This window comes from Anopheles arabiensis, chromosome 2 (assembly GCF_016920715.1).
Source record: "Anopheles arabiensis isolate DONGOLA chromosome 2, AaraD3, whole genome shotgun sequence".
NCBI lineage: Eukaryota > Metazoa > Arthropoda > Insecta > Diptera > Culicidae > Anopheles > Anopheles arabiensis.
This window is the reverse complement of record NC_053517.1, coordinates 99,253,141-99,276,177: the sequence shown is the minus strand read 5'-3', so window position 1 is coordinate 99,276,177 and position 23,037 is coordinate 99,253,141. Positions and strand designations below refer to the sequence as shown.

The following is a 23,037-nucleotide window of genomic DNA, read 5'->3' as shown; positions in this document are numbered from 1 at the left end:
CGAAATTGTTCGGAAAAATGTTTTATTTGCAAACCATTGCAATTGACCTACTTCCTGCGTGGGTAGTTTGCGTTTGGTTTTAGTCGATGAATGTATGGAAAGTTCCCCGCCCCCCCCCCCCCCCAGCGGATATCCTGCTACAGTAGACGGACTAACAGCGTTAAACACGTGCAGGGTTCCTGTGAGTCACTCTAGAGGATTTCCTTCAATTATGAACTTTTACATTTTTCTATTCCACAGTTGCGGTTTGTTAGTTTAGAGAGAGCTTTAACAAATCGAATTATTTTGCTTTAGTTTTCATTCCACTTTATCAATCGCTATTTACTTTGGAGTTGTTCTCTAGCCTCTGGCCTTTGGACGTAAAGAGTTAAGTTTCTCAACATGATTTTCAACACAATATATCACATCAGCTTGTTTACTTTTCATCTCTCAAACAAACTGTGTTTATATGCATATATATATATATATATATATATCATTCGCAACTAATTGTTAAAAATCTTGTTTAAATAAAACATTTTACCATTTTAGAAGAACAAAACTGTGAACTCAAAATCAAAATGAACCATTCCCATAAGGTCACACTTGACGAAAATCATTACTGTTCCATTAAAACCCACACCACTATCTGCCAGCCACTGGCAAACAAGTATCATCATTCATACAAACGCCCTCCTCCCACATAAAAGCCACAACCTAGCGCATTATACGTCCACGAAACCAATCCTACCTTTTTGGCCGATCAGCACTTTTCAAACACCTCATTACGATGTCCCTCGGTGTGCTTCCGCCCACCGCCTTCCTACTCGCAATTCCGACACGAAACAAACAGGTGATGAATTATGGTTGAAATTAGCGGGAACTTATTCGTTCAACACGGCGGTGCGCTCGATGCGATTGTTTGCAGTGAAAGAGTGCGTCCCAGTGGTGTTGCAAAAGTCCCAGCGAATCCTCGCCAACGCTCCATTATCCTGCTCGCAGGATTCGTTCGTTCGCGGAAAAGAGGAACAGGAAAGCGGTAATTGTAAACCGGCCCTTGTGTGGCATGTGACTGAGCAGATGGGGGAGATGGGAGCCCAAACTGTACGGATAACATCCGGTCATACATCGCCCATAATCCCACACATGAGAAGGATCATTGTCTTGTTGGGTGTGCACAGCACGGTTGCCTGCACGAGTGATTGTTTATTGCAGGGATACAATCACAAGCATTCCGGGGAAAAGAGCTTTTGTTCGAAAAATATCTCCTCAAGGCAACAAAGCGAAGAAATTCTACTATCTGTTCAGAGTTTTCTGTTCCAATAATGTTGAAAATCCCTCAACTGCAAACGCCAATTTCACTCTCCTTCATTGGCTAATCCCTGCAGTAGCCATATTTTCTTTATTATAAAGCACCAATGGGAACCATCTTGCAGCACTCGGTCGGGAAACCGCAACACCTTTTACTGTGCTAACAGCTAACGAAGAAGTACAATACAACAACAACAACAACAAAAACTGCCACACCTTCCACCCTCATTATGCTAAACACAATATATATGAGTGCGCATTTTATATATATCCATGCATTATGCTTGTTTTCATTGCAGCGCCAGCCAGCCAGCCAGCCCGGACGGGGGCGCACCATGTGGGTCGTCCAGTGTGGGGTGTAAGCTGTACACGGATGCTGTACGGTGTATAACCGAAGCCCGAGCAACGGACCACGGCCAGCCCGAAGCTTTCGCTTCTATTTATTTTTGCTTTCTCCTCCACGTTCCCACGTACTCGCCTGGTTTTCGTCGCGCGTGGTCGAGCGTTGAGTATGGAAGCGTTGTGATTATGGTACCGGCTGGTACACGCCCGGAAAAAGGCCAGTGTGCATCGAGCGTAAACAAAGCCCGAGTGTAGTACGAACAGCAGTGCGAACCGCTTTCCCCGTGAACCGTGAATATTGCTCCAGCTGGCGTGAGAGAATCCTGCATGTAATCCTTTGGAGAAGGAAGCAGGAAAAACGTACATACACACACACACACACATACAAGTTAGTACGGATGCCTACGGGCAGGTCATCCTTTAAAGGGATGCGATGAAAACTGTTGCCGAGAAAGCTACTCTAGCACAAGCGCCGGCTCGGTTGAGCGGATGGAAATAAGTACGTTCGTCGGCCCAGGTACACCGTACAAGCCATGATCCATCGGTTGTTGCGTTGTGCAGGTGCAAGTGAACCAAAAACGCCATCCCGTTTGAGTTTCAGTGCGTGTTTGGGTGTGTGGGTGTGTGTAAGTTTCTGTGTTAGTGTTGTGCATTCATCCACCTAAAAAAAGAAGCTTGTTGATCAAGTAAAACTGATTGCAAATCCCTGCGAAACACATTTGCTGCTGCTTGTTGTTATTGTTGTGTGGTAAAAACGTGCACACTAACACTCCTCCCCGGGGACATTCGAAACGGTGCTGCATTTCATAACTCCACCATTCCTGCCTCCCTATCGCCACCCACCCACTCATCCCTTCTTTGTTTACGGCTTTCAATGGTGAACCTCGTCGAGCAGACAGGCACAGACACGACGACGACGACGACGACGACGAAGCCACGATCACCATCGCCACCGGCCGAACCGGCGACAGATGTGAGCAACCTCCAAACGAGCCTCTTTCCCTCGACTGTGCCAACGGTGGCCGAGGCGAACGCAGCCGACAGTCGGTTCCCACTGTTTCTGGATCAGCCGGCAAGCTCCAGCGCACCGGACTCGGACAACGACGATCGCATATCCACCAACGACCCGGCCGGTGATGATGGTGACGATGATGATGATGATCAGAGCGGCAAACGGACCCACCAAGACAGTGCACTAGACAGGCCGCGAGAGACGCGCCGCGTTCGAGCGGCCATTTCACCCGTGTTTCTTAACGGGGCGGTAAAAAAACGCTGCCTACGCCCGCCACAAGCAACGAACGCATTGGCCAGCGAGCCACTGCTGGTGCAGTCCGACGAAGAGCCAGCCGAAACGGGCTGTGAAGCGAACGGTGTTGACCGCGAGCCGCACCACGACATGACATCGACCGTTGCTGCCGTGACAGCGGCCGCCAATAAAGCCGTCGCCGCACTGATGCAGTACCGGCAGCAGCAACAGCAGCAGCAGCAACAGCAGCAATCACAACAAGCATCATCCACAAATGTGAGTAAAACAACCAACCTTTTCTCTTTGTATTCGCTTGTACTTATCGCGTATGCGCCTGAAAGGTAGGCAACGTTCGTTACACCACTGCCAATGTGTCACTTTGTTTGGAGAGGGATTTTACTTGCCATTGAAAGGTCGCTCCTTTCTTCGTCCGCTTAATCGCATTGAGCGACACGAGCGAACTCCACTTTGTCTGTGTGTGTGTGTGTGTGTGTGTGTTTTTGGTGCCCACTCATTGTAATAAGATTTGTTTCTAATTTGTTCCCCCCTGTTCGACTGCCAATCGATTACTTTTCAACTGACTGACGGTCGAGCGGGAAGGAAAGAAAAGAAAGTGAAAGCTTAATCAGATTTCACGCCAAAGTGGTAGTACTGGGTGTGGAAAATTTCACTCTCATCTCCCGTTCAAAGAAAAGGGAATGAGCAGCGACTTTCTTTCTGACGCCGGCGTCTGTGTGCGACTGCGTTCGTTGTCGACTGTCCATAACTTATTTACGTTTGTCGTCACAATCGCTCGGTCGTCCTGAAATCGCACCAAAGGAAATGAATTGAGACTGACATAATATGGCGACAGCGTTGCGTTTTTGGGGATGCTGCTATTGTATTTTTCTTTTATTTCAATTGCGTTCGTGCTTTTTTTCTTTTATTATGCTGTGAATCGTACTCCAAGCGGAGCTTCCAGAAAAGAATCCACTGTGACTGTAAATGGGAACGCATGTTTGTGTCGTAAAACCGTTTTCATAAATTGTACGGAGCGGATAAAAAGGTTCTAAAGCGTTCGTAGCGAACTCTCGTACCGCGATGCGTGACGTTGTCTTCTCGGGCAACATGCAAAGAATATTAAACGAATGCTCTTTATTTATTTTTTGCAATCCACATTAGTCCCTGTCGACAGAAGACAAGATGAAGGCACACAGCAAAAATACAACTACAAAACATCGGCATCGATAAAAGCGGCACAATTTTCGCCCCTGTTGTGAAAGTGAAAGTACACACCATCGAACAAAGCGGAAGACGTAATGCAGTGGGAATGAAAATAATTTCATGAATTTTAATTTCCCTCCTGCGGCCGTGCTGGCTCCCAAAATTTGCCGACAGGAAATTGAAATACTCTGAGGCATTCCGAACCGATTCGATGCTCCACTGCTGTCGCTGCTCCTTCTGACTCACTGCATAAAACACAATGCGTTGCAAACACTAACACATACACACACGGGCAATGCTGGCAGACACGAATGTTGACGTACAAATTCGGTAGTAGAAGTCTGCGGCTTTGGTACAAACACAAACACAAACAGTCAGCTCTTCCGTGCATCAATAAGTCGAATTTGAGGAAAACGGAACAGTGTGTACGGTGTAAAAGAAAGCTCACGACCTTCACCGGAAGGAGGGAGATGAAGCAATATAAAACAATGCTGCAGGGAGATGATAATAAAAGAAACAATACATCCGTCTTCCATCACCAACCAACTGCGGGAACGCGCTGTACCCATTAATGCGCCTGCAAGATAGACTACCCGCATTATACCTTGCAAAGAGAGGGTGTTTCCGGGCACAGGACCCAAGCGCGAAGTTCGCCGGTATGGAGAATAAATTAACATTCGGAGTTGGGTTTTTGGGGGAAAAAGTTTTCCTCCCACCGGCTTTCATTGCCGATTGCTTCGGCATGCTTTCATGCTATGTGTGTGTGTCGAATGAACCTTCCCAGACCTTCGAGAAGACGCACCAGCTGTGTGTCTCGGTGTATTTGCTCTTGCTTGGAGGTTTTTTTTTGTCCAAAAAAGTCACCTTCTGGCATTCAGCACATGACAGTACTTGCGTAATGGTAAAAACTTGGGCCTGGCCTTGCAGCAATGATGCTGACGTAGCATCCAGCTCCCTCCCAAGAAGAAACAGGGAAATTAATAACATCAATGAAGCAGCTCAAAATGCGACGGCTGACACAAAGCAGAGCGGCTGGTTCTCGTTCGATAAAAAGCGTTTATTGAAGGAAATTGAAAAGATGCGGTTAGCTCCATGTTGCACAATGGGAACCGTTTCCTTTCTCCGCTCTCTTGTGCAGAGGCGTTTTCTTCATTTCCTTTCGAGGTGGAAACAAATAATCCCCATCCCCCCATGCAACTCACCCTGTGTTGAAATTACTTTCCCAAAGCCACATCGGGCATTTTATTTATTTACTTTTGTTTCGTTACGCATTGCATGCCGAAATAATTCCAAAACTTTTCACCTTTCGCTACACAGTTCATATTTTGTTGTGACCGGTAGTGAGGTGGCCGAAAAGTAAATAAACTGTGCCCTGTGTCCTTTACCGCTGCGTGGTGGAATTTCAATCCAAACCAGGCAAAAGTGTCACAGCACAACAACCTCGCACTGAAAGGTGAAAGTTGAAACTCGCTCCCACCCTGTGCGGTACGGTCGAGAAGTTAAATATAATTAAAAAATACGCACTTTTTGTTGAGAAAAAAAAGGAGCTGAAAGGAATAAAACGGCGAGACCGGCCATTGACGCATAAAACGGTGACCGCAGTCATCCGTGCAAAAGGCAAAACCGCTTATTCTTTCCCTGTGTGGCGGGTTGTTTTTGAGGTGGGTATTTTCCTCGTTTTGAGACGCAAACGGGTCGCACTGGTGTTTGTGTAATGAATTTTTGAAAAATAAAGAAAAACCTTCGCCAAAAAGTTTCGGACCGCAAAACTTTGCGAACGAGAAACATAATCGGGTTTTGGAGGAGGATTTTGAAATACAAAAACCAAGTTTATTGCATCTTTTCTATTCAACTCCTTTTGCATGAGGGGAGAAAAAGACCTCCGAAAGGCGCCATTAATCTTTCCTGCGACACATTAAATCAGAGGACAGCATCAAACCAATGCGTCCTACCAAACATACACTCTCGCTCTCTTCCTCTTTTCCTATTTCTCCTTCTCTCTCATCCCATTAGCGATTAACGTTTGATGGACGTTTTTATTCCCACCAACCCACTCCTTTCTTCTCCCCTTATCAATCGATCAGTGATATCGCTTTTGTCGCTTTCCGTTGTTATTATTGCGTGCTTCAACCAATCGCTCATCATTGCTAGCGATATCGATTTTCGGGGGAAACAACAGCTCCGCCGGTTCGCCCAACCTCGGAAGCAGCATCTCGCCAACGATGCCCTTATTAACTTGTCACATCGCTCGGGACCGGCTGCCGATGGCACTCTAATCAAATTTATGTTCATTAAGCCACTTCTCGCTCGCCGTCCCCCGAAAAACACGCTAACACTGGCAGTGGCAGTGAAAGAAAAAAATAGGCACGCGTGGAAATAGAAAAACAATCGCTTTGCCATGGTGGCCGCCTAGTGGGCCGTAAGTGAGGCTGATAAGCGGCTACTGTTTGGTTGTTTTGGTTGCTCGTATTTTTCTCTTCCCTTTTTTTTCGAGAGGAAGATTTTCCCACGTTTTCTCAGTGGCTATTGCGGGTTTATCGTACCGTTTGCATGATCGATCTCGCTGTGATGGTAACGGTTTCATCTGTAGAAGGTTTGGTGGAAGTTTATTGTTTACTTATTTCTTGTAGTGATTGAGTGGTTGAAACCAGTGCTGCAAAATGTCACTGTAAATGTCCTAAAATAATCTGACTGAAACAGAACCCCATGTCAGCGTCATGTACTCTTATGTGATAATCAGAGGTTGGTGATGCTCAAACAATTGTTGTGACCAATACATGCTTGGTAACGCTTGGTCAGTCACATTATAATGACTTTTTTATTGCGATGAGTTTTGCAAAATGACACTGGCATAGTCATGACAGATTCCGGCTGAAGCCAAATCACGTCAGCGTAACGAGCTTTACTGTGATGATCAGAGGTAAGACTCAAACAGTTGTTGCGACCATCTCATGCTTGGTGACATTTTTTGCAAGCAGCTGTTTGCCAGTCAATTGTTCGTGACATTTTCTGTCGGTGATCATCACAATGGTCATGGGAGGTATGCAGTGCGCGTGAGTGGTCCCAAGCAACAATATGAGCATGCTTTCTCGCTCAAATGTGTTATCATTCTATCCCCACAGACCATCAAAGCAGAAAAAGGGAGAAATTATTCTCATTTTGTTGCTTGGAACCACTCGCCAAGTATGTCCCAAGAATGTCGTGACTATCACAGGGCGAAAATGTCATGACCAAGTGAGTGATCAAGAGTTGGGTACTACAACAAATATCGTCAAGCATGCGATTGGTTCACCTCACTGTTTGAGTCTCACCCTTGATCATCACTGTTGTGTATGTGAGCTTCGTTTCAGTCACGAGTGTTTGAGTGCAACGGTTCACAGCCAGAAAAAGTCATGATTATGCTTGTGACGGCATTAAGCTAAGCTTATCAGTCAGAGAAACTCCTTTGGACTCAAACACTCGCACGTCGCGTTCTTGCATATCATGACTCACTTTCATTGAGTATCAGCAATGAACATCAGGCTGCCACGAATATGTACAATATTTTCGGTGGTGATCGTCACGTGAAGCTCATGACATTTTGCACCACTGGTTGAATTGAACGTAAACAGCCCAAAATGCTCTAAATTTATACAATTATCTTATTTTTAAAACAGCACTCTTATTCATTCTTCCCTCAAGGACACTCCATATCGATGGACCTTCTTTTTTACAATAAATAAAAATAACTTCCCTATACAATAAGCATGTCATCCGTCTCCCGGGGCCTTCGAAGCGATGCTGCTGCTGCTACACAATAACAGCAAAATGCCATCAGCATCAACAACATCAACATGCGCACACAGTACACGCTCTACATCAAAGAGACACGGTACCCGCGAATGGAAAACTATTCCAAGCCGGCACTTTGGGGCAGATTTGTCTCAGTGCAAATACTCGCAACAAAAAAAAGTAAAACAAAAAACATCAAACACAATCACAATCGAGCGCGTGGAGCTAAAGCACGACCGCCGTCTCGCGCTGGTAAATAAATTTTGTGCTGCACCAGCACAAATCTGTTTTATGATAAAGTGAAACGTTGTTGTTTTTTCTTTCTTTCCTTGCCGGGGCGCAAACAGCACACAAGCATGGCGGGAGGAAAATGGGCTGCTTCATTCAGTGTCTGCAATCAATGAAACTGAAACGCACAAAACACAATTTTCTCCCGCTTTTTTGGGACCAATGCCGGCATTGGCAAATGTTGTGTCCTGTTTTCTTATGGCCGGTTTGGCGTAGATCAAGGACTCGTGGCCCGTTCGGTGGGACCACTTTATTGGACAGTATCAACCCCACACGACACAAACACACTTTATCTTTAGTGCTGCCATCTGGCAAAACCACCATTAAGGTGTGATAGGCCGGCCAAATGAGACCGTTTGCCCCTCCATCGAAAGCGGCGCGCAACGATCAAACGTTTATCGTTTGATGGGTGATAATTTCGTTTAACGATTTCCTATCACCTAGTTAAGGTGGAAAAGCATGCTCCACGGTATGAGATGGAGGTTGAAGGGGGAAGAGCAAACACAAAAAAAGCTTCCAATCGATTGACACTATTTTGTGTGTTTGTTTTTGGCAGCAGAATATTAACACACACTCGTGCTGATGGACTTTAAAAAAGCACAGCTTTTAAAAATAGCTTTAATCAAATAAAGCTCCACACAAACAGGCAGGAGGAAGCGTGCAAGAGTGCCAGAAAGGAAGTAATAAATGTTAAATATTAAATCCTGCATCCAACAGGCATCCTTTGCAATCCGAACTGACCAGTTTTGGGGCAAGAATATGGGTGTGCTGAATGTTCATGCTCACGGCGAAATAAAAAAACGGAACCGTTGATTACAACAGTGCACAGGGCTAGCGTAAGCAAATGGAAATTAATTGGATTTTTATTACACCTCTCCGTATCGTCACCGTTTCTCCGACCGTTCCTCTTCTTGCGTTCTTGGCGAGGATTTGCTGAAAATGGCATTCAAATCATAAAATCACAAGGATACAAACACACGCATACACAGGGGCCCAGTTTCAGTGCGCCGGATGTACTACGTCCGCACCATTGCCTAGCTGCCGGGCGCAACGGGACCGGTTTTTATTAATGAAATTTGACGTCTACTGTCGACGGGAAGAACGGGAAATGATAATCATCTGACGGTTATGATTTTTGCCACCAAACCCGCCTCGTAGCTTTGCCCATTTTTAATGCCTGCTCTCTCTCTCTCTCTCTCTCTCTCTCTCTCTCTCTCCCTCTCTCTCTCTCTCTCTCTCTCTCTCTCTCTCTCTCTCTCTCTCTCGCCTTCCTCTTTGATTCGGTGTTTCGCTATTCCCCTTTTGTGCCAGTGATTGCATACCTCTCAGGGGTTGCGCTATACCTGTCGTGCTATCGAACGATAAGCTTTTCGTTGGAGATTTTTCTTGTTCTCTTTCGCTTCATTTCCCCCCCCCCCCTTCTTAACACCATCACCAAGCGCGTTCACCAAATCCTGGGCCAGGAAATGGATGGTTTGCAAGGTGGACTGTTATTAAGCTATTATTTTGGTATCGTTCGCTGGACCGCTGTCGATTTCTGGGGGGTGGTAAAAGGTTTTGTACCCAACACCCATGGTCGTTCCCTCCCTCTGTTTGATTATTACTATTTGAGTGCCCCAGACCATGCTTTAAAGCTACCATTTGTTGTTTTTATTTCGCTTTTTTTGCCACACCATGACAGCAACAGCATGTTCAACATGTTGCTACTACTACCGATAAGCGTGATACGATGGTGTGGCACGGTGTTAAAAATTAATCGAACGAAGCGAACCTCGGCGATTGTTCACAATCGACCAATTTGTCTTGTGTACGGTTGCACGGATCGTGTGAAAAATTAAGATAAATCTCTCGCGAACGAAAATGAGTCTGTTCTCCGTTCCACTCCGTATTCCTCTTCTCCCTTGCGCTCCAATTTCCCAGCGGATCAATAAAACCAATAAATCATCGGTTGCATTCCGCACCCGCGTTGCGGGAAGTTGTACATTTTCTCACAACATATTTACTGCCAGCGTCCGTCCGGTACAATGAAACAGTTTTTCGTACGAAAATAAACAAAAATAATAACAAGCAAAAGCCGGCCGAGGGTGCTCTAATCCATCAAAGTTTGATACAGGCTCAGTGGCGACTGTGAAGCTGCAGCTGCTGACAGTCAATTTCAATTATAATTTCCACCGAATGGGGATGCCGGATTGGGCCAGTTGCTGTAGTCGAGTTGTTGAGGGGCCAGGGGAAAACAAGAAATGCAGGGAAGCTTGTCACGATAACGTTTCGATTATCGAACCAAAATGCTACCGATCGGAATTTCTCGGGGGCGTTATCCGGTACGTGGGGCATCGGAAATGAAGGTATTTTTTTCTCATTTTGCTTATTTGGAAGCTGTAACCACTCTAACCACAATGCCGCCCATCCGCAGATGGTAGTGAAAGAAAGTTAATAAGAATTCACTTACGCGAACGCCCTCGGTTGAAGGAGAATCTACTTGGACGGCGTCAAAAGGGCCAGACGGGCAGGCACTGTGGGATTTGAACCTTATCGAGTTGGTTTTAATGGCATTGAGTCTAAATGGAATGCTACATTCTCTTGTAATTCTGAGCTGTAATTTCGTTTCCTTGGCCTTTTTACCACTGAAAATGACATCACTGCTATCAAAGAATCGTTATTTTCCTTGTTTTGTATAATCATGTTAAGCTATTCGCCACTAGATAGCGCCACTTGATTAAGCAAGTGCTTAGCAGTTTGCGCTTTTTAATAAAATTGGCATCAGTTGAAGGCCGAGGGACATTGTCCTTACTCACTAGTGTAATTTTGACTTCCACTAGTGCATCTGGCGGCGGCTTATCGAAGCATTTTGAAAATAGTTTGAAACTGCTTCAGAAAATATGATATTTTTCCATATTTTTTACTTAAACTGGACTGGAAAACCTTGTAATTGATACAGAAATATGTTGTGGAAGTATTTTAGCCATTTACGCATCGGAAAATGATGAAAATCATACTTTATTTTGAGATCCCTCCACCAGATGCCGCCAGAAATGATAGTGAAAATCGAAATCTAGCGAGTACGAACAATGTACCCCGGCCTTTAATGTTGTAGTGTTCCACAGTTCCACAAAATTCCACAGTGCGCCATTTTAACACTGAAAATGACATCTCTGACATCAAATAATCGTTATTTTCCTCGTTTTAAAGGCCGGGCTACACTGATCGTACTCCGTATTGTAATTTTGATTTTCACTATCGCATCTGGCGGCGGCTGGTGGAAGCTTTTTTTGGTCGTGCCGGATCTCAAATTAAATTAGTTTTTTCACCGTTTTTTGATGCGAAAACTACTGAAACTACTTGCACAGCATATTTATCTATCAATTACAAAGCTTTTCCAGTCCAGTTAAAGTAAAAAACATGGAAAAATAACGTATTTTCTGAAGCGGCTCCAATGCAGCCCGGCCTTTATGATCATTTTAAGCTACTGGCCACTAGATGGCGCCTTTTGATTAAGCAAATGCTTAGTATTTTATCGCTTTTTAATTACATATAGGTCACTTCATGTTTTTGTTTTTATTTTACAATGTATTAGTACGACTTTTGCTCAAAATTGTGTCCACCAGAAAAGCAAACCCACATTGCTGCCTACTTCCGGACCTAATCGAGGGGCAAATTTCAATTCCACCTTCTGTCAATGACTTGCCATCGCCTACCGGAGTAGCTTTTTCCTTTAGAAGCATCAACACCTCAACAAGGCGAACCAACAAAGCGACAAAAAAAACCATTACAAAATATACCACAACTCACCCGTCGATCAAAGTGCCCGCCACAAAGCACCCCAAAAATAAAGGCAAAAGCAACTTCTTCGCTCGCTCTCTGACGGCGAAGTGGTGCCCTGGCTTTTCACATTTCCGATTGGCAATTTCACCTGGTCCCGTCGAAGTTCCTTGGGCTTGTCCCACCTCCCTCCCTCGTTTCCAAACGCTCATGAATTATGGATGATGGAAAGTGGAAGGAATTTCGGCTGCCGTCCAACAATGTGTTTCTTTTTGTGGTATCATCGGGAGGACATTTAGCTGTCGTGCTGTCTCGTTGTAACAAAAACAGAAAGGGAGAGAGAGAAAGAGAAAGGGGCCTGATAAAAACAAAACGAATGCAAGCTTCCACAAACAGGATCGGCCACAGTACAGTAATCCATCCAGTGTTGAGTAGGGGTTAGTAAAGTGGTACGCAACCCAGGGGTTAACCTACGATTTGTCTTCCCTTTTTACGATCCCAACGGAATGGTGTTCAATTTCCCTGCAGACCACAACACAAACGCACACAACCACACATTTAAACGGACAGCAACGAAAAAAAAAAACGATTGTCAGAGGATATTGATTTGTACCCAGGTTCGATGACAGCCTTCCTTCGGTAGACACAACACGTGAAAACAATAAAGGGGGAGACTACATTGGAAAGTCACGCTACACGCTGCTGAAGGGTAAGATGCAAAACGACTGAAAAGTGAAACATGTGTCCGAGTATTCCTTCCCCCCCTCCCCCGTGTGAGCGGTGCGACGATTTACATTTACGATCGATCGATCGTGTTTTCCTGGGATCTGCTAAATCGAGGGCCACCATTTGCTGATGGATCCTCTGATGGCGCTCGAAAAACCCTGCCTCCAGCACCCCAGCAGAGTTATGGGTGTTGTCGGTGAATATAAAACACAGCATCACCAAACCGAGAGATGCTTTAACGAGGTGACTTTATAGCGATGGGGATCGATGGATGGCCGTAAACTTACACAGACACAGAGAGAGCTAAGTACACCAAGTACTGACGTGACAGATGCGACATCAGACTTTTCACACTGGGACAGGCGGTTTTTTTTGCTGAAAATTGCTAGATAATACTTGTCCCTTACTACCTCCTTTAGCAGTACCATTTATCCTTTTATCCAGTGGACATCTATTTCAATTTGGTTGTCCGAGCATTTGGTCGTCACCCAAGGTTGCTACAGCGGTAGGTGTTACACGTTTTCACTTCACGTCTGTCCGAGCCGCTTTGATGTCGTTTGAAACCCATCTCGTTGGTTGTGGTTTAGTAAAGTGTGTGCTGTTGAAGATGAGTTCAACAGCACCAGACTTTATGGAGCGATAGGTCCAACTACGGTCGAGATGTTGGTTCTTGTCTCTACCGTACTACTAACCTCATTCTAATGCGGGTACAACTGGTGCACACTAATGCAAAAAGTGTTTGTCGGTATATGTCCCTAGTATCCTAGAACGACTGAAAGGGATGACAGTTTTGTGCCGTTTCTCTACCCCGTAGCCACATAGTTAAATTTGCAAAACATAGCCCACACACCCCTGGGTGGCTGGGCAAAGCCTGGGAAGGATCTACATATCCCCTCTTTCATTTCATTTTCAAAAGTTTACAGCAAATAGCACACCGTCTCCAACCGGTGTGGGCTTAGCAAACTGACCATTTTGCGGAGGGAAAAGAAACAAATTAAAAAAAAAAGCTCACAGAAAACCGAGCCAACCTACCGAAAAGGGACCAGGCCCTAATAAACAAAGCGTTTACCAATTTACAACACCATTACGCTCTCGGTGGAAGGATGAAGTAATGTTTGCAAAGGGAGCTCGCAGCAGTGGAGGTACGTGTATGATTACTTTAATTAGCACACGAAATACCAACCGGCCCATCCACCGAACGAAAAAACGGATTTGCTCCAGGACATTCAACACAAGCGCTCCCCGGGGTGGGGACGAGATTGGTGGTCGTTAGGCGCAGCAAATTAATGTTTGCTAATGAATCGATTTATGCTCACTATCCCGTTGAACTGTTTTCGTTTGTGTTGTCTATTTTTTTTTTCTTCTTCCCCTTCACCCCTTGCTTCTATTGCTTAAGTAGCTGGTGTTCATTCTTTCGTACATAATTAATAACCAAATCAATGATCTTTGGATAGGTCGGGATGTTCGGTTTGGCTGGCTCGTTTGAATTATTGGGTTAATATTTGAACAGGTCTGATGGATTGCGGGCATACGGGGAAACGTGGTCTGCGGACTGTTTGCATAGGGTCAATTTTATCGTATTGGGTTATTGGTGGGAAATTCTTTGCTGGAACGTAGCTAGCTAACAGGTTTTGTTGGTTTGCTGAGGAGGTTTAAAAATTTTGCTTGTTCAAAAGTACGCCCACAAGCCAAGTACCCTTTTTTCGATGGTTTTATTCTTTTTAGACAAATTATTTTACAATACATTCATTGGTCTTAATTGGTCTTAATTAATGGGGTTAAAATTTAATGTTGAGTACCATTCATTTTAAGCGATATGTGAATCTTTTAGTTAAAATATTGATAAACTCATATAGATGTCCTGTACATATATATTATTTCACCATCTCTAGCCCAGAAACCCGCATCGTTAATCAACGGCTCGAAACATTTCCTATTCAAAATTGAAATATTTCATGCTGCGTTGAAATGTTTCATGCACAGCGACCATTTCCAAGTATGCAATCCGCTGAACAACTTCTATGCTCCTGAAAGTATGCAATTCGCTGAACAAAGCTTTCGGGTCAACTCGAGCAGCTGGTAAAATCGTTATTCGAGTAGTTGGCCAGGATTGCTATCCTGATTTTTTTGTATCCTTTGGCTGCTGAATTCAGCGAAAAATAGAGCCAGAGCAGCTTTGTGTGTGAGTTTATGGTTAAGTTTTGCCTCAATCATAATAAAACTGTCGTTAGTATAGCTTCGTCCGGATACTATCCCGGTAATAATTTATGATTGTCATTGGAAGCATATTTTCATTCTTGTTTTAGTCGACAAAAAGCCTTTCAAAATGTGATTACACCGTACGTCCAACTAGTGGTTTTATGGCAGATATTTAACAAAAAAAATCCCCGGGAATGATGCATAATACCGGGAATGAAGTAATTTCCAACAAAACCAATCCTCTTACCAATTTTGGGAGCTGTATTTTAACCGTTGGCTCAAATGAACCACAGTGGAAATCTGACCGGAGTGGAAACGATTTCGACAAACATTGAAGCAAGAGGGAAAATGTTTTCCCCTGGAGCGCCCAAAACTGTTTTAACGAGAGAATCGCTCTCCCGTTACGCGAGACGCTCTCTGCATGTGAGCTGGATGAAGAGAAAAAAGATGCTAAACGCGAGTCTGCATGCTGTCAGATTATTTCGGGGATGAGATGAGATGCACAATGGGATTTTAAGGATTTTTCTGGTATACATACGCTCGTTAAGTAGTATTTTGTCCACTTATTGGTTGTTTACTTCAAAAACATCAATAAATGTAATTATGGGGAAAAAATTAGAATCAATTTGTGTGTATTTTTTACGAATTCAAATCAAAATAAGCGACACACATCAGCTATGCTGTCCGGCAGCACTCCACTGTGCGTGCACGGTGGCTGAATACAGACGCTACCCTTGGTCAAAATATTTTACTTTCAAAAGTTCCTTTTTCAACGCACTTACTCAAACACCAACCAACGGTTCTGCCACACTGCACAAACGTTTCCCCAATGCAAAGGTCCCAATCAATCCACCCAAAACCAACCATCAAACAAACGCGAACCGAATCGCAAACGCACACTTTGTGCCAGCGTGTGGATCGCGCGCGCCCATAGTGCCGTGTTTCCGGGACCAAAAATTTTCAGTCCGCGCACATTTTCCCGCACACAAACTCAAACCGCGGTCGCGTAAAGGTGAACCTCTGTCCGGGGGCAGATCTCAACATCGACGGGTGAAGATTTTTGCTTGGTGCGAATCTTTGGTACTTATTGCAATTAGATAACACAACACACTGATTCGGTTCGTGCAGGATGAAATATTATTTTCGTTGCTTGTGTGTGTGCGTGCGTGATGGTGTGCTCGGACCCATCTTTCGGTTGATAAGGCACAGCGCGCGTGCTCTTGTGATTTGTTGTGCAATGTGTGGGATGCTGTGTGGCGCTAAATAAAGCGTACAAAAAAAGGGAAAGAATGGCAAATGGTTTTCCGCACTCGGCGTGTGCGTGCATATGTGTGTAGCGGCATGGGAAATTACGTTGCCGTTTTCTCGCGGCAGATAAACGGCAGAAGCCGCAGCAGTAGCAGCAGGAGCAGCAGCAGCAGTATATTTGCATTTTTTTTCCTTCCCCGGGATCACACCGTTTTTCCCACCGCACTCGCGGCAGCTTCCCTTTGACGTTTAATCCTTGCCAGGCGCTGCTGCTGCTGCTGCTGCTGAGATGCTGCTAGTGTGTGCGTGAGTGTTCGTGCAAGCGTGCAGCCCTGCTGTACCGTCGTGGTCGCCGTCGCCGTCCTGATTGGTTGGTATTGGTGACCGTGAGAGCGCGATGCCTGTCGCTCGGGATGTTGCTGCGCTGGTGGTGTGTGTGATTTCGAGACATTCGAGTGGTGCCATTCTTGGAAGGATATCCCCAGGATAACGTACCCGCCGGGAGAGTCAGCGTATCCGACTGGTATTTGGCATTTGGTGCGTCTGCAATTTGAGTTTTGCAATCAGCAAAAACCCCGCGTGTTGGTTCGGCAGGCCGTGTCACGGCGAGTGTTTATTACGGGTGAAGCAGCCAAATCAAATCACAGTTATTGATCTGTTGTTATTGCGAGTGTGTGTTGTGTGGCGAATGGGAGTACAGATTAGAGAGGGTTTTTTTTTCTTCTTCTTCTGTCTATCTGTGTAGAAGCCCGTGACGCGGACGCGTACATCAGTGGTTGTGTTTACCATTTTGGATTTTTACAGTACACAGAACCGCGAATGTCTAGGATTCGTTTGAACGGGATTTGAATTTCCATTTTTTTAGAGTAAACATCTAAGCAATACCACGTAACATATGGTGCATTGAAAAATCGCAAATTTTCCCGTAAAAAGATTACAGACCAAACGAGAGCAAGCGATGAATGGATTTTTTATTCTCACCCAAAATAATAATACGACTACCCCCTCCCTATACCACCATGTATCGGTTTATGCGGTAGAACATACATTTTGGTAGTATTTGTGAGGATGGTTCGTGTCCCGAGGCTGCTTGCTGCGAAAGTGTTTGTAAACGTTTGTACCGCTGGTGCAGGAGGAGATAAATAGGGCCAGGGATCTAGCGTGCTTAGCGAAAATCTCCCTCCTCATCTGTTCGATGTTCTGGAAACGAAATGCGTGCGTCGAGTTGGCCGTGAAATAGCAACCATGCTGGTTGCTGAAGAAGTGATGAAGAATTCCTAAAACGATAATTTTACATTTATATTTTCCTCCTTAGCAGATCTGCAATTTGAAAATTTTACAGTGAAGCACAAATTTTGCATAATCATCAGTGGTGCTCTCGCCCTAAGTGTGAAGGTATAAAAGAGCGATAGAGCGAGAGAGAGAGAGAGTGAAAGAAAGCGAAGAATAAAACGGAAGGCGAAGCAGAAAGTCCTTCTCCGGTGTGCCATATTATATTATTTAAAGTGTGTTTGTGTGAGTGAGTGTTTATTTTTTGCGCACCTGTTTTTGCTGCACGATTTTGTGCACGTGAAAGTTGTGCCGCCAAAAGTTTGAGGAAAAAGCAAAATATAATAGTCACAGCAGCAAAATTTATCTTCCCTTACCCCCCTCCCTCGTGCGCTTCCAGTGCAACCGATAATACCCATGCTGTTGTCGTGGTAAATAGTGTGCTTCCTTGCAAGAAGAGGGTATTTAAACAAGTTTTGGCAATCGCGTGAAGATTTCAAATTTAAGGGAAATTGTGTGAGTCTGTGTGCTTCCTAGGTTGCGCGGGTAGTTGGCGAGTGTGTGAGTGAGAGAGAGAAAGAGAGAGAGAGAGAGAGCGATTGAAGAAGGGAACATACAACAAAATACTAAACAAACGAGCAAAAAATAAAATAAAAACGAAACATCATCCCCTTTTGCAACAAGATCGTCCACCGAAATCAACGCTACCCCGCAAGCAAGCGTTTCTGGTAGCGGAACAGTCATCGATCGCGGGAAGTCAGCGGGTTTTATGCACTAAGGGAACACCGAAACAGCCGTCAAACTGTGGGGCTCCGGACCATACTTTCTACATCCCCAGGGAATGTACTTTCCGGTAAGTTTTGAAATGGTAAACACGGCGAAGCGTTTAGCTTGTCCAGTGGTTTGTTCTATCCTAAATGGGAGCTAAGTTTTGGGTTCCTCCAATCTGGGCTCTCACAAGGGACATGATAATGTTATCATGTTTAGTTTTAATTCCCATGATACTTCTCTGAAAGTAAAGTTGTCTTTTTGACCTCAATTTAGTATGATAGTACCTAAATATGGGTTTAAAATTCAAGCAAATAATCTGGACGAGTTAAGACAACTTGCTTAAATTTTCAAATGAATTTCTTTGAGTAATAGTAGAATATTCTTCTTCAATGACACCAGAGGCCTACAAATCTAATGATGAGTTTTTTTAGGGTTATGTTATCTCATGATACGATCATTTCTTCGTGCTATAAGTGGCCGACTTACATCATAGTCTCTAGTTTCTAAATCTTTAACATCTTGAGCCAAAAAAATGTCTTTTTCTTTAAAAAAAATCCTTGTTGAGATTCCCGTAATATGCCAAAATAACAAGAATGTACACACTTTGAGCTAATGTATCGTTGATGAGCACAATAAGGCCGGGCTACATTGATCGTACTCGCAAGTGTAATTTCGATTTTCACTAGCGCATCTGGCGGCGGCTGACCGAAGCATTTTGCCAAACAATTTGGAGCCGCTCCAGAAAATACGTTAATTTTCCATGTTTTTCACTTTAACTGGACTGAGAAAGCTTTGTAATTGATACATAAATATGTTGTGCAAGTATTCCAGCCGTTTTCGCATCGAAAAACGGTTAAAAAACTACTTAAATTTGAGATCCGGCAGGACCATTCTTCCGCCGACAAAAAAAAGCTTCCACCAACCGCCGCCAGATGCGCTAGTGAAAATCGAAATTACACTTGCGAGTACGATCAATGTAGCCCGGCCTTATTGTGCTCATCAACGATACATTAGCTCAAAGTGTGTACATTCTTGTTATTTTGGCATATTACGGGAATCTCAACAAGGATTTTTTTTAAAGAAAAAGACATTTTTTTGGCTCAAGATGTTAAAGATTTAGAAACTAGAGACTATGATGTAAGTCGGCCACTTATAGCACGAAGAAATGATCGTATCATGAGATAACATAACCCTAAAAAAACTCATCATTAGATTTGTAGGCCTCTGGTGTCATTGAAGAAGAATATTCTACTATTACTCAAAGAAATTCATTTGAAAATTTAAGCAAGTTGTCTTAACTCGTCCAGATTATTTGCTTGAATTTTAAACCCATATTTAGGTACTATCATACTAAATTGAGGTCAAAAAGACAACTTTACTTTCAGAGAAGTATCATGGGAATTAAAACTAAACATGATAACATTATCATGTCCCTTGTGAGAGCCCAGATTGGAGGAACCCAAAACTTAGCTCCCATTTAGGATAGAACAAACCACTGGACAAGCTAAACGCTTCGCCGTGTTTACCATTTCAAAACTTACCGGAAAGTACATTCCCTGGGGATGTAGAAAGTATGGTCCGGAGCCCCACAGTTTGACGGCTGTTTCGGTGTTCCCTTAGTGCATAAAACCCGCTGACTTCCCGCGATCGATGACTGTTCCGCTACCAGAAACGCTTGCTTGCGGGGTAGCGTTGATTTCGGTGGACGATCTTGTTGCAAAAGGGGATGATGTTTCGTTTTTATTTTATTTTTTGCTCGTTTGTTTAGTATTTTGTTGTATGTTCCCTTCTTCAATCGCTCTCTCTCTCTCTCTCTTTCTCTCTCTCACTCACACACTCGCCAACTACCCGCGCAACCTAGGAAGCACACAGACTCACACAATTTCCCTTAAATTTGAAATCTTCACGCGATTGCCAAAACTTGTTTAAATACCCTCTTCTTGCAAGGAAGCACACTATTTACCACGACAACAGCATGGGTATTATCGGTTGCACTGGAAGCGCACGAGGGAGGGGGGTAAGGGAAGATAAATTTTGCTGCTGTGACTATTATATTTTGCTTTTTCCTCAAACTTTTGGCGGCACAACTTTCACGTGCACAAAATCGTGCAGCAAAAACAGGTGCGCAAAAAATAAACACTCACTCACACAAACACACTTTAAATAATATAATATGGCACACCGGAGAAGGACTTTCTGCTTCGCCTTCCGTTTTATTCTTCGCTTTCTTTCACTCTCTCTCTCTCTCGCTCTATCGCTCTTTTATACCTTCACACTTAGGGCGAGAGCACCACTGATGATTATGCAAAATTTGTGCTTCACTGTAAAATTTTCAAATTGCAGATCTGCTAAGGAGGAAAATATAAATGTAAAATTATCGTTTTAGGAATTCTTCATCACTTCTTCAGCAACCAGCATGGTTGCTATTTCACGGCCAACTCGACGCACGCATTTCGTTTCCAGAACATCGAACAGATGAGGAGGGAGATTTTCGCTAAGCACGCTAGATCCCTGGCCCTATTTATCTCCTCCTGCACCAGCGGTACAAACGTTTACAAACACTTTCGCAGCAAGCAGCCTCGGGACACGAACCATCCTCACAAATACTACCAAAATGTATGTTCTACCGCATAAACCGATACATGGTGGTATAGGGAGGGGGTAGTCGTATTATTATTTTGGGTGAGAATAAAAAATCCATTCATCGCTTGCTCTCGTTTGGTCTGTAATCTTTTTACGGGAAAATTTGCGATTTTTCAATGCACCATATGTTACGTGGTATTGCTTAGATGTTTACTCTAAAAAAATGGAAATTCAAATCCCGTTCAAACGAATCCTAGACATTCGCGGTTCTGTGTACTGTAAAAATCCAAAATGGTAAACACAACCACTGATGTACGCGTCCGCGTCACGGGCTTCTACACAGATAGACAGAAGAAGAAGAAAAAAAAACCCTCTCTAATCTGTACTCCCATTCGCCACACAACACACACTCGCAATAACAACAGATCAATAACTGTGATTTGATTTGGCTGCTTCACCCGTAATAAACACTCGCCGTGACACGGCCTGCCGAACCAACACGCGGGGTTTTTGCTGATTGCAAAACTCAAATTGCAGACGCACCAAATGCCAAATACCAGTCGGATACGCTGACTCTCCCGGCGGGTACGTTATCCTGGGGATATCCTTCCAAGAATGGCACCACTCGAATGTCTCGAAATCACACACACCACCAGCGCAGCAACATCCCGAGCGACAGGCATCGCGCTCTCACGGTCACCAATACCAACCAATCAGGACGGCGACGGCGACCACGACGGTACAGCAGGGCTGCACGCTTGCACGAACACTCACGCACACACTAGCAGCATCTCAGCAGCAGCAGCAGCAGCAGCGCCTGGCAAGGATTAAACGTCAAAGGGAAGCTGCCGCGAGTGCGGTGGGAAAAACGGTGTGATCCCGGGGAAGGAAAAAAAATGCAAATATACTGCTGCTGCTGCTCCTGCTGCTACTGCTGCGGCTTCTGCCGTTTATCTGCCGCGAGAAAACGGCAACGTAATTTCCCATGCCGCTACACACATATGCACGCACACGCCGAGTGCGGAAAACCATTTGCCATTCTTTCCCTTTTTTGTACGCTTTATTTAGCGCCACACAGCATCCCACACATTGCACAACAAATCACAAGAGCACGCGCGCTGTGCCTTATCAACCGAAAGATGGGTCCGAGCACACCATCACGCACGCACACACACAAGCAACGAAAATAATATTTCATCCTGCACGAACCGAATCAGTGTGTTGTGTTATCTAATTGCAATAAGTACCAAAGATTCGCACCAAGCAAAAATCTTCACCCGTCGATGTTGAGATCTGCCCCCGGACAGAGGTTCACCTTTACGCGACCGCGGTTTGAGTTTGTGTGCGGGAAAATGTGCGCGGACTGAAAATTTTTGGTCCCGGAAACACGGCACTATGGGCGCGCGCGATCCACACGCTGGCACAAAGTGTGCGTTTGCGATTCGGTTCGCGTTTGTTTGATGGTTGGTTTTGGGTGGATTGATTGGGACCTTTGCATTGGGGAAACGTTTGTGCAGTGTGGCAGAACCGTTGGTTGGTGTTTGAGTAAGTGCGTTGAAAAAGGAACTTTTGAAAGTAAAATATTTTGACCAAGGGTAGCGTCTGTATTCAGCCACCGTGCACGCACAGTGGAGTGCTGCCGGACAGCATAGCTGATGTGTGTCGCTTATTTTGATTTGAATTCGTAAAAAATACACACAAATTGATTCTAATTTTTTCCCCATAATTACATTTATTGATGTTTTTGAAGTAAACAACCAATAAGTGGACAAAATACTACTTAACGAGCGTATGTATACCAGAAAAATCCTTAAAATCCCATTGTGCATCTCATCTCATCCCCGAAATAATCTGACAGCATGCAGACTCGCGTTTAGCATCTTTTTTCTCTTCATCCAGCTCACATGCAGAGAGCGTCTCGCGTAACGGGAGAGCGATTCTCTCGTTAAAACAGTTTTGGGCGCTCCAGGGGAAAACATTTTCCCTCTTGCTTCAATGTTTGTCGAAATCGTTTCCACTCCGGTCAGATTTCCACTGTGGTTCATTTGAGCCAACGGTTAAAATACAGCTCCCAAAATTGGTAAGAGGATTGGTTTTGTTGGAAATTACTTCATTCCCGGTATTATGCATCATTCCCGGGGATTTTTTTTGTTAAATATCTGCCATAAAACCACTAGTTGGACGTACGGTGTAATCACATTTTGAAAGGCTTTTTGTCGACTAAAACAAGAATGAAAATATGCTTCCAATGACAATCATAAATTATTACCGGGATAGTATCCGGACGAAGCTATACTAACGACAGTTTTATTATGATTGAGGCAAAACTTAACCATAAACTC

At 44.3% G+C, this 23,037-nt stretch overlaps 1 protein-coding gene and 2 long non-coding RNA genes across 16 annotated transcripts in view; 2 read left to right on the top strand and 1 right to left on the bottom strand.

Annotated features, from left to right (window-relative positions):
* The window catches only part of LOC120894577 (AF4/FMR2 family member lilli), a 214,132-nt gene that overhangs the window by 34,638 nt on the left and 156,457 nt on the right, over positions 1-23,037 (top strand). For all 14 annotated transcript variants that reach the window (XM_040297245.1, XM_040297244.1, XM_040297251.1 and 11 more), the window contains exon 3: positions 1,590-3,154. In XM_040297245.1, coding sequence (XP_040153179.1) covers positions 2,507-3,154 — 648 coding nt within the window. In that variant the 5' untranslated portion in view covers positions 1,590-2,506. The remainder of the gene's footprint in view (positions 1-1,589; positions 3,155-23,037) is intronic.
* LOC120894582 lies at positions 15,710-17,968 on the top strand. Its single transcript, XR_005738210.1, has 2 exons — positions 15,710-15,891; positions 17,391-17,968. It is a non-coding gene; the product is annotated as an uncharacterized LOC120894582 (long non-coding RNA).
* LOC120894581 lies at positions 19,880-22,136 on the bottom strand. Its single transcript, XR_005738209.1, has 2 exons — positions 21,956-22,136; positions 19,880-20,457 (listed from the first exon to the last, which is right to left on the bottom strand). It is a non-coding gene; the product is annotated as an uncharacterized LOC120894581 (long non-coding RNA).